Source organism: Monopterus albus, unplaced genomic scaffold (assembly GCF_001952655.1).
Source record: "Monopterus albus unplaced genomic scaffold, M_albus_1.0 scaffold243.1, whole genome shotgun sequence".
Classification (NCBI taxonomy): domain Eukaryota; kingdom Metazoa; phylum Chordata; class Actinopteri; order Synbranchiformes; family Synbranchidae; genus Monopterus; species Monopterus albus.
Window position 1 is genome coordinate 177,577 of NW_018128123.1, and position 11,903 is coordinate 189,479.

Genomic DNA, 11,903 nt, shown 5'->3' on the forward strand with positions numbered 1-11,903 from the left:
CAGTGGACAGTCAGGACTGCAGAAAAGGTCATTGGTGTGAGCCTGCCCTCCATGGAGGACCTGTACACCTCACGGGTCAAAAGGAGGGCAGAGAGGATCACTGCAGACCCCTCACACCCCGGACACAACCTGTTTGAACTCCTCCCCTCTGGATGGCATTACAGGTCACTGTGCACTAAGACAACCAGGGACAGGGACGGTTTCTTCCTCAACGCTGTCGCTCTGATGAACACTTAACCGACGACAGTATGATGAGACAATGACCCTCAGTGCAACACCTGTAAATATACCTCGTACAGACTATACAGATTCATACAGGTCTCTATTTTAAGTACTCCATTTTATTACTGTTTATCTAATTTCTGTCTGCATTGTTTACTGCCTGTCTAAACTGCTTATTTTGTTATATTACAAACCCTTTATGTTGGTTTACTGTTTACCTGCCCCTTGCTTTGGGATATGTACATACACATTGAGAGCCTCTTGTGTCTGACACATCTGGCCAATAAAGCTGATTCTGATTCTTGTTCTTACAACAATTCTCAGTAACGTTACAGAAACGAGGCATTAACAGACACGCGTGTTTTTTAAATGTCCCACCGAGTAGTGGAAACATCACTCCCTTTCAAGTAGCTCCAAGGCCGGAGCTACCAGTGGTCGTTGCGTCTTCCCCCATATGACCACATACAGTCTTAAAGTAGTGAAATTAATTCCAACAGGTAGCGTAGCACTGACAATAACATCATGGGTCATTAATCGTCTCATTAACCAGCAACACATCACATGAGGCAGACACACTGGGCTCAAGCAGTCCAAACAAACAGGTACTAAGCTCTGGGGGATTCCAGTGTTGATCAGCTGATCATTCACCCGACTGCCGGCTGCTTGTAGGTTAGACCTGGTCAGGTAAAACAGTGAGTCTCTGTACAGGAACATTCCCAGATGTACAGTAACCTCAGGCCCTTTTTCTCCACATCCTCTGGTCACAGTGCAGGAGGGAAAATATATTCACAAAACTGGGCGCAGTCAAATAATTTCACTTTTACAATGGCACAGGTGGATGCCAGGCGAGCTCACATGAACGCACAACTACCTGGAGATTGAGTATTCAATGGGATCCTTAAACTATCATCATGTAATACTTAATTTTGTTAGAAAAAAGTTTTGGGAGCGAGAGTTTGTGAGACATTTATAAACCAAGTTACTTCTGCATAGAAATACTAAAATATATGTACACCTAATTTTTTTAGCTTTAGATCACGTCTAAGATGAGAATTCACCATTGTAACATTGTAGATAAGTGGAAAAAAAAATGTGGAAAAGCACCTTAGGCAGTTTAAGCAAGGACTCTGGAGTTGCTGTTGATGTCTAGAAATCAGCATTATTCCTAGATAGGAAATCATTTAATATAAAGATGAAGCCAGTGTAAAGAAACTCAGCTGCGAGAGAGAAGAGGATCAACAGTGATATGGCACCACATCAGCAATGCCTCCTCTCTAAAACACACAATGCTTAAATGGTTTTCCTCCAGGACAAGCTGTACCAGGAGGATTACAAGCTGGTGGTGTCGGAGGAGGAGAAGGAGCAGATCTCCACCAGGCTGAGTGAGGCGTCACAGTGGATGGATGACGATGGCTACACAGCCACCACCGAGCAGCTGAAAGAGAAGCTGTCTCAGCTGAAGAGCCTGTGCAAGGACATGTTTTTCAGAGTTGAGGAGCGCCGTAAGTGGCCGGACCGCCTGTCCGCTCTGGATAGTATGCTCAACACCTCCAGCTTCTTCCTGAGGTGAGAGTCCAAACGAGGGTATGAAGAAACTGGAGGTGGGAGGATTTAGTGTTAACTGACAGTTTGCCCACAGTGTGTTTGTTAAATTTGGAAATGCATCTATTCTCCTCCAGTTCAACCCTTCATCCAGACAAAGGTGGCATTCCTTAAGGTTGAAACAGTTTGGTGTTTTAGTGGGTCCGGGCAAAACGGAGCCAAAATGATGATGCAAGCTGCCCAGTGAGGGTTGGAGGCTGTGTGTTTGTAGTGTTGCTGTAAAAAGACTTCCTGTCACCTCTACCTTTTTCTGAGCTTGATCTTTTAACATTGCAGAGTAGACAAATACACAGCAGCGCTGTTGTCATTAACCTGCATTTATGGTAATTTTTCAGACAGTGTTATTTTAAAGTAATTGGTTTTATCACCGCAGCTCAGCAGCTTGGGAACAACTGCTCGTTATAATGTTCCTGAGATGTAATTAAACTATTTCAATAACCTTGTTCTGTTGTCAGAAACGCATGTAAGTGGGAGCTGCTATGGCACAGTGTGGTGCCACAGAGCAGAGGAACGCTGAAAGGATGTGTAACAGGCTGGCGCTCGGCCGCTGTGCGTGCAGCAGCTAGCCACTCTCAGTTAACTGTGGGGCAGTAAAGTTTACAAGCAAGGGGAGTAGCACAGCACACCTCAGGGATCGTTTATTCAAAGGGAGCACAAAGCACAGGTGTCTCTGGCACCAGCCTGTCCTCGGTGTGCAGACAAACAATGGTCATCTGTATGAGAGGAATCAGTGCAACATCACAGCCAGTCAGAAGACCTGTCAACCAAATGTCTTTCAAATGTTCCTAAATATATATTGCATAAATGTTACAAAAAAGAGAGAGTCAGTTGTTACAATATAAACTAACAAAGGCGAGCACTCTCAGTACGTAAAACAAATGACCTGGGGCTATTCTTTGTTGGTGAATCAACAGGTTAGCCAGAATTTGTTGACAATGTCACATAATCCCGGATCTGTTGCATCTGTCACTTGGCACTTGTTGTCATGGTAACATGTCCATAATCTCAAACCTGCTCAGGAGCAGGTTAGTTCTCATGCTTGTTTGGTGTAAACAAGAATTTCACAGATTTCAAGCATCATGGAGCAGCAAGCAACTTACTGACAGCACAGCAGACATGTTTAAAGAAAACGATGGGAATTGAGAAATCAACAGAACCCTTTGGCTTGTCCCAAACGGTACTGCTTCAGTCGGGAGGAAATAACTTGTTGAGGTGGACTGATGGTGCCCCATATTAAGGGCAGACAAAGAAGAGCTCTTACACCACACAGTGTGCATTTCCAAAGATTTTTATAGGGTTGTTAATGTGGAAAATTGAATAGAGCACCATTTTTGAGCTATTTGAAAAGTACCTGGTTCTGAAACTATTCCTGAGTCTTTTCCTCATCTGCCTTCTTCCTGTGTGCCTTAAAAACAAAGGATCTAACTCTTATTATTACCATTTTCTCAATACCTGTGGCCAAGATCAATTTGGCAGAATTTCCAGTATAGCCTATAGACTACAGGTGCTTCAGGAAGGACTCCAACCCCTATTCTATGCAGATTTTGCTGCTGCAAATTAATACTGAATCTGGAAAAATACACAAGGAGTGAACGTTTGGGAATCCTTTCTGACACGACTATTTCTGTATGTTGAATTCATAACAGTTGAGTCCGCTAGACATCTTGAGGTTATAGTTAAAGATGGTGTTGTACTGGACTACATTGTATTCAGAGGTGTTCCTAATATTCTGACCCTCTCATATCAGCTGTGATGCAGTTTTGTTGAAAAGAGGACAAGGGAGAGATTTAGGTGCTCTTCAACATGTTTCACCATTTACAGATTTCTACTAAAATGACCTGGAATTGTTGTGTGGATGCAAGATGCTTTCACAGTTTTAACTTGTGGGCCGTTTACCACGGGCATAGTGTAACTGTTGTTTTTCTTTGACAGGAGTGCCAGACTGATTCCAGAGGAAGACCAGATCTTCACTGAAGTAGAACTGAATATGTTGGAGAAGGTGATCAATGAAACAATGGTAGGTGGTGACACTGTCCTACTCGGTACTGTAGAGGATGCTGTTAGAGATTAAAAATGGAGTGGTGAAAAGGCTGAGACACACTGACTTCTTTTCTCTGGTATGGGTCACGTATAAAAAAATTCTAGAGCCTATGTTTCCTGTATTTGTGCCTTCCTTTAGACTGCCCCTGCCTGGTACATACAGTGGGTACGGAAAGTATTCAGACCCCCTTAAATTTTTCACTTTTTGTTATATTGCAGCCATATGCTAAAATCATTTAAGTTCATTTTTTCCTCAATGTACACACAGCACCCCATATTGACAGAAAAACACAGAAGTTTTGACATTTTTGCAGATTTATTAAAAAAGAAAAACTGAAATATCACATGGTCATAAGTATTCAGACCCTTTGCTGTGACACTCATATATTTAACTTAGGTGCTGTCCATTTCTTCTGATCATCCCTGAGATGGTTCTACACCTTCATTTGAGTCCAGCTGTGTTTGATTATACTGACTGGACGTGATTAGGAAAGCCACACACCTGTCTATATAAGACCCTACAGCTCACAGTGCATGTCAGAGCAAATGAGAATCATGAGGTCAAAGGAACTGCCTGAAGAGCTCAGAGACAGAATTGTGGCAAGGCACAGATCTGGCCAAGGTTACAAAAAAGCAACTTACTGACAGCACACTTAAGGTGCTGCACTTAAGGTTCCTAAGAGCACAGTGTTGATGACTGTGGCTGAGCTCCAGAGATGCAGTCGGGAGATGGGAGAAAGTTGTAGAAAGTCAACCATCACTGCAGCCCTCCACCAGTCGGGGCTTTATGGCAGAGTGGCCCGACGGAAGCCTCTCCTCAGTGCAAGACACATGAAAGCCTGCATGGAGTTTGCTAAAAAACACCTGAAGGACTCCAAGATGGTGATAAATAAGATTCTCTGGTCTGATGAGATCAAGATAGAACTTTTTGGCCTTAATTCTAAGCGGTATGTGTGAAGAAAACCAGGCACTGCTCATCAACCTGTCCAGTACAGTCCCAACAGTGAAGCATGGTGGTGGCAGCATACTGCTATGGGGGTGTTTTTCAGCTGCAGGGGCAGGACGACTGGTTGCAATCGAGGGAAGGATGAATACACAGAGGTATCCTGGACGAAAACCTTCTCCAGAGTGCTCAGGACCTCAGACTGGGCCGAAGGTTCACCTTCCAACAAGACAATGACCCTAAGCACACAGCTAAAATAACGGAGTGGCTTCACAACAACTCCGTGACTGTTCTTGAATGGACCAGCCAGAGCCCTGACTTAAACCCAATTGAGCATCTCTGGAGAGACCTGAAAATGGCTGTCCACCAACGTTTACCATCCCACCTGACAGAACTGGAGAGGATCTGCAAGGAGGAATGGCAGAGGATCCCCAAATGCAGGTGTGAAAAACTTGTTGCATCATTCCCAAAAAGACTCATGGCTGTATTAGCTCAAAAGGGTGCTTCTACTAAATACTGAGCTAAGGGTCTGAATACTTATGACCATGTGATATTTCAGTTTTTCTTTTTTAATAAATCTGCAAAAATGTCATTCTGTGTTTTTCTGTCAATATGGGGTGCTGTGTGTACATTAATGAGGAAAAAAAATGAACTTAAATGAATTTAGCATATGGCTGCAATATAACAGAGTGAAAAATTTAAGGGGGTCTGAATACTTTCCGTACCCACTGTATGTAGCTCAAGGGCGAGTGTACAGAATATAACAAGGGTTATTTTCTCATTTTAAGAACGTCCTATCGGAGCCACAGCAGAGATTTTATAACTGTAATAGACCGAGTAGTTCTCTTTGTGTTGAGTAAAATTCTCTGTCTGCTCCAGACGTGGAAGAATGAGACTGTAGCAGAGCAGGAGAAACGCTCTCCAAAAGAGCGTCCGGTCCTGCTGTCCAAAGACATAGAGTTGAAGCTGGCTCAGCTGGATCGAGAGGTCAACTACTTGCTCAACAAGGCCAAGTTTGCCAAGCCAAAGGCTAAAGCCAAGGCCAAGAACAGCAGCAGCCCAGATAAAAGCAGCAAGGCCAACAGTACGGCCAACGAGACGGTCATCCCTCCCACAGAGGAGAGCACAGACCCAAAGGGTGGTGGGTCAAACACACAGCTGGCACTTGGTCTTTCATTGTACATATGTGTAATAGGGCAGACTTTAACCTCATGCATTTTTTTAATTCAATTGCAGAAAGCCCAGAGGAGGTAGGGCAGGGTGAGGCCCCGCCCACAGAGAGCAGCACCGAGAGCAGTGCCCACACAGACTCGGACAGCCAATCACAGCCCACAGAAGGAACGACAACTACAGGTGCGTCTGTCTTACCTGCTGCTGATAATGCCAGAGAACTCTAGGTCATCAATCAACTGGAACATAGTGAACGTGGTTAGTACGACACAAAATACAAGCTGTGGGATGACGAGCCGTGTTTTCCTTTTCCCTCTGAATCCAGCCAGGGCGTCAGCGTCTCAGCCGACAGGCTTTCCACGGCTACAGCTTTGTGTGTGTGTGTGTGTTTTATTGAAACTGTAAACGTGGACTTGAGGCACTCAGCACTAGCTGTGAAATGTAGAGGTCACATGCTTAGCCACATACACTCAGTATTCACTTTCCCTGTCTCTGTTCTCATTTTCAGAACCAGCGGAGAAGGTTCAACCTGAAAATCACATAGAAGATGAATTATAATGGCTGGAACTGGGAAGGAAACTCAGTATATTTATTGACATTGTATAGATGTTCGAGCTCCATCTCCTTACTGTTTTTGATCCTGTTGGGCTTTTTTTTTTTTTTTTTTTAAGCCTGGAACCTGATTTGGATACAAACTAGACACCACTCGTCTTGTCTGCACTGTGTCTCCTTTCCTGTTGATCTCTTATGTGGATTAACAAAAACAGACCGTCTGTGCTGAGGTAGACACAGGGTCCAGACAAAATCCCTTCTCAGTTGCAGGGGTGATCTCACCACAGCTGATGTAGAAGGTGTAACCTGTACTTGGCCATATTGTAATAAGGACAAGTGTTATCATTTTCTGCTTTGTCCATGCACCATTTCCTCACCCATGGTTGTGTTGTTGTGAGGTTAGTATTTGTCCTGACACCTTTTACTGACCTTTCATGACCACTGAGTTGAGTGCACTACTTGATGTTAGGGGGGTGTTTGGGGCTTTTTTTTTTATTTTTCCAACATCCACCAAATTTATTTTGCCATATAAATTGTAGGGATATTTCGCCTACATACAATGTATTGCCAGTTGGTTGAATGATAAGCATTTTAATCAGGTGAATCAAATCATCAGTTATAAATCTCTCCTCATATCAGTCAGTGGAGCAGCATGGGAGAGTCGCACTGTAAATTCCAAGCAGGGCCCTTAGAGGACAAAAGTCAAACGTGGACGAGATGAGAGATCGAGTTGAACTACAACGTATAAATTATAAAAAGGATGGCTGATACTGTACATGACCAGAAGTGCTGGTATAAATAGGTATCTCGTACTCGTGTGACAGACCTGGCTTAGAGGCAGACTTACTGAAGGTGTGTCCTTAAGTGAAAAGTCACTTATATTTAAATTTGTTGTGTACTTACTTGAAAGTTGTTCATCCAATATTACTTGCCCCTTGAAGTTTATATTTGTCACCACCATTTAATTTTTTCTATTTAGGGTCTGAACAGAATCATGATTACCTCAAAAAAGAAGCACAGGCCTGGGTCCAGCTGCTCATTGGCTGCCCGGTGCAGACTGAGTGCTAGTTATAAATCTGAGTTGCCAGTGGGGCTGATCTCGAATGTTAAATGCTGTTTCCATCGAGCTATTGACCCAGGGGGCTGAGCCAAAACGTTTAATAAATCGGTCCGTCTACTGATGCTAGGGCGACCGTGGGAAGTGCAGCAGACAAGCTCCATGTTTGACCAGTGTCACAAGCTGCTGGGCATGGCAGAGGAGCTGGTGTATTAGTGTCGCTCTTCTGCACATTGACGAGCCCCGCCATGCAGTCTTACTCCATGTTGGCTCCATTTTTCCTCATCGAAACAGGAGGCGTTTGATGGCCATGGATTTCACCTTTGGGTCAGGTGTGTGCTTCTGTGGTTGCAGCACTCTGGGTTATTTGAAAATGAAAACGCAAAAAGACTTAATGGAAGATGCTATGTTGTGTTTCTAAACTGTTAATAAAATCCCTTTTTTGTTTTTGACTGCTATTTTATTAATGTACTAACATGATTACTTGAGCTTGCCTCAGTGGTGGTCCACTGTAGCAGACAAGCTGGGGTCAGGTGTTTGTGCCTGCACACATCCTGTTGATGTGCTCAAGGTCCTGTTGGTCCTTTGCACACACCTGAGCTTCCTGTCAACAACCACAGCAGTGGTCAAATGCTTTTGGCAGCTGTGCTCAGCTTTATAGTTTGTAGTTTCTCTGCCATCAACTGTCATTTGACACTAGGTGTAGGACATGGGCACAGCAATCCGTGGTTCGTGGAATTCTCTCATCAGAAATGTTTTCCCGAGGATGGCTCCATCATTTAATACGCGTACTGAACCAAAGTGTGCTAAATTGTCTTTTTTCATGTTTGACATTTTTGACTCACGGGCACCTTGATGTCTTGTGCTCACACAATTTTAAGTGTGAAATAAAATGAGCTACTTTTAACTTTTACATATGAAGGATGTAGGCGGCATGGTTAACGCTGCTGTATCACAGCAAGAAGGTTCCGGGTTCGAGCCCCAGCCGACCCGGGCCCTCCCTGTGTGGAGTCTGCATGTTCTCCCTGTGCCTGTGTGGGTTCTCTCCAGGTACTCCAGCTTCCTCCCACAGTCCAAACATGCAACTCAGGTTGACTGGTGACTCTTGCCCATAAGTGTGGGTGTGGTTGTTTGTCTACTTGTCAGTCCTGTGACACACCTGTCCAGGGTGGACCCTGGCTCCAGGCCCCCGTGACCCTATTCAGGATAAGTGGTATAAATAATGGATGTGGGACTTAAAACACTCTTCAGTGAGTCCTTACAATTTCCCCCTGTTTCATGGCAGACATTTTGACTGGCAGTAAATGAACAACTTAGCCAACACCATTAACCAGGTGGCACTTAGTGGTCGTCCCGGCCAGGCCAACTGCATGGTGCTGCTGTTAGTGCACACCCCTGTGCGCATCCTGCTCCGACAGGTCTGCTGCTCGTTGCTGGATGGTACAGTACTTCTAGTCCTAAGGGGCTCTACTTTGCTTGAATACATCTAGTTCACATTAAATTTAAAGGAATGTTGTACTTCTTATTCCTGCATTCATGTGCAGGACGCTGCATGGCAAAGCGAACATACAGAAGAGTTTATAAAATAAGATGGACTGTACAAATACAGATTCATTTACCCAAACTTGCAGCACAGTTCACACTGACATACAGTCTGCATGCTAAAACCTCATACTCTGTGGTAGAATGAGTAACTGAGGACAGTGTGCTGTATGATGAACTCAGTGAATTCACTTAAAATCCTGTTGGTACATTTACTTCGTTTCAAATGTCTACCCTGTTACAGAGTCTGTCAAAAGTAAAGGGATGATATTTACAGAAATTAGTTTGTCTGATGAGATCAACAGAAAAACAGTGGGCCCTTTACTTCTCCTCCCAGGCCATTGAAGCCCCTCTGGACCACACCAGACTGCATGCTTGGAGTTTAAATGCAACACGCCCAATTCAAGACCCCATTAAGACCGTGCCAGTGCACACCTGCACGTTTTCCTCACATTAACCCCAGCTACCACTTGGTGTCGCTCGTTTCCAGCACTTAGAGCCAAAATGTATTTCAGAAAATCAAAAGGCGGGGGGGGGGGCTTCAATGGAAGCAAGTCAGTTTTAATCAAGCAACGTTCGTTTCCACTGTGCCATTACACGAGAAGGTTGGTGATTTTATAAGGTGGCAAAATCAGTGTATAAATGGTGCAAAGCAGACTTTCAGTTACCGACTTAGATTCCTCCTAAATTTATTCAATGATTTGTTAAAAACCTTACACCGCTCAGAAAAACGACATCTTTTAAAATAATCAAGACATTCAGCAAAGGGCCTGGGCTCCACTGGCATTCACTCTCTTCGAAAACAGCAGTGGTGCAAAATCACAATCGCAGCTTCCCAAAGGTGTGTGTGTGGGGGGGAGTTAATGATCACCCTCGGTGATTGTTGCCCCCACCCACACTCGAGCTTCTGTCCATCTCTATTTTGAGCTGGTGTACTTGGTCACGGCCTTGGTACCCTCAGACACGGCGTGCTTAGCCAACTCCCCAGGTAGCAGCAGGCGGACGGCGGTCTGGATCTCCCTGGAGGTGATGGTGGAGCGCTTGTTGTAGTGCGCCAGTCGCGACGCTTCCCCAGCGATGCGCTCAAAGATGTCGTTGACAAACGAGTTCATGATGCCCATGGCCTTGGAGGAGATCCCCGTGTCTGGATGCACCTGCTTCAGCACCTTGTACACATAAATAGCATAGCTTTCTTTCCTGCTCTTACGACGCTTTTTGTCGCCTTTCTTCTGGGTCTTTGTCACGGCCTTTTTGGAGCCCTTCTTGGGCGCAGGGGCTGACTTCGCAGGATCAGGCATTTTTTCCTTCAATTCGAACAGTAACACAACGGCGACGAAAGACACGACTCACTACTGTACCATCGCCGCGCCCTTACTTATAACATGGCTGTACAAATAAGTGCGTGCCGTTCCTTCTTGGCGATTGGCGCATCCTTCACCGAAGGACGTGCGTGACTGTGGTAAGGGCTGCGCCATTGGTTCGTGCTTTCCAGTTGCGCTCGACCAATCAGAGCAATCTTTGTGGTTTATATTAATTTGCTCATAAATCCCATTACGTAGAGATTCAAGGGTGTGTGTTTACTGGGTTTGCAGTGTTTTTGGTTCTCTAAAACCCATATTTTCACCATTATGTCTGGTAGAGGGAAAACCGGAGGCAAAGCCCGAGCAAAGGCTAAGTCTCGCTCCTCCCGTGCCGGACTCCAGTTCCCAGTGGGCCGAGTTCACAGGCTACTGCGCAAGGGCAACTATGCGGAGCGTGTTGGTGCTGGGGCTCCGGTGTATCTGGCGGCTGTACTGGAATATCTGACCGCTGAGATTCTGGAGTTAGCAGGCAACGCGGCTAGGGACAACAAGAAGACCAGGATCATCCCCCGCCACCTCCAGCTGGCTGTGCGCAACGATGAGGAGCTAAACAAGCTGCTGGGAGGTGTGACCATCGCTCAGGGAGGAGTGCTGCCCAACATCCAAGCTGTTCTTCTTCCCAAGAAGACGGAGAAACCAGCAAAGAGCAAGTGACAGACTCCTCGCAGGCCCGGGTTCAGTCTCGACAAGGGGCTCGCCAGGGAGCCAGCCACTTTTTCATATTTAGTGTTCGTCTTTTTGGATAAAAGACCTTTAAAATAGGGGACAGTGTTTGGTGTTGCTGTTTTTACATTCGCTTTTCATCGGAACTATTCATAGACTGCTTGTTCGCCGATGTTGTGTTCCTGGCTCTGGAAAATGGTGGCGCTCTGTGAAGGCTGGGAGAAAAATCTATATCTTTATATAGACCAATTCTGAGGGGCGGTGGGCGTTTTAGTTTGACAAGGCTGCTACAAAACATGCAACGTTGTTGTTTTGTCATGTTGTTTCAATAAATGTCCTGCAGCCTTTTGGCACAGGGTCAAAATGTTCAGTGTTTATTTTTGTCATCCTGGGACTCTGCAGTTGGTCTTATTGAGGAACCAAACGGCCCAGAGGCGCAGGACACAGCTTCTCCGGCTTTAAAGTGGTTCAGTTATATATTTACACACCAGTGGGTAATCCTGGGTTTTATTTTCATCAGAGGTTGAGTTCACACACATTAGGAGGGCTGGCTCCTGATGAGGTTCTTGGGTAATGCACTTAAGAGTTATAATTCATCATGGTTACTGCCATGATCCCTCATATGATCACGCTAGAAAGTATTCGTTCACTGCTCCAGCTTGTAATGACACCCTGGGGAAATGTGTGCCAGCTAGATCTGACAGTATTGATGGCCACTTTTTCTGTTGTTGCAAACGTTTCTGTCCTTTTC

The 11,903-nt window shown here is 45.1% G+C and overlaps 3 protein-coding genes across 3 annotated transcripts in view; 2 read left to right on the forward strand and 1 right to left on the reverse strand.

Moving 5' to 3' along the window:
• Window positions 1-8,035, forward strand: part of hyou1 (hypoxia up-regulated 1) — a 19,600-nt gene extending 11,565 nt beyond the window's left edge. Inside the window, exons 20-24 of the mRNA XM_020620613.1 lie at window positions 1,532-1,788; window positions 3,757-3,841; window positions 5,687-5,948; window positions 6,044-6,160; window positions 6,486-8,035. Coding sequence (XP_020476269.1) covers window positions 1,532-1,788; window positions 3,757-3,841; window positions 5,687-5,948; window positions 6,044-6,160; window positions 6,486-6,535 — 771 coding nt within the window. The 3' untranslated portion in view covers window positions 6,536-8,035. The remainder of the gene's footprint in view (window positions 1-1,531; window positions 1,789-3,756; window positions 3,842-5,686; window positions 5,949-6,043; window positions 6,161-6,485) is intronic.
• A 1,633-nt stretch (window positions 8,036-9,668) lies between these two features.
• On the reverse strand, window positions 9,669-10,529 carry hist2h2l (histone 2, H2, like). The gene has a single exon (XM_020620624.1). The coding sequence runs from the start codon at window positions 10,424-10,426 to the stop codon at window positions 10,046-10,048; it is 381 nt and encodes a 126-aa protein (XP_020476280.1). The 5' UTR covers window positions 10,427-10,529; the 3' UTR covers window positions 9,669-10,045.
• Window positions 10,530-10,667: 138 nt separating this feature from the next.
• On the forward strand, window positions 10,668-11,518 carry h2ax1 (H2A.X variant histone family member 1). Its single transcript, XM_020620623.1, has one exon. The coding sequence runs from the start codon at window positions 10,757-10,759 to the stop codon at window positions 11,141-11,143; it is 387 nt and encodes a 128-aa protein (XP_020476279.1). The 5' UTR covers window positions 10,668-10,756; the 3' UTR covers window positions 11,144-11,518.
• The last annotated feature ends 385 nt before the right edge of the window (window positions 11,519-11,903 follow it).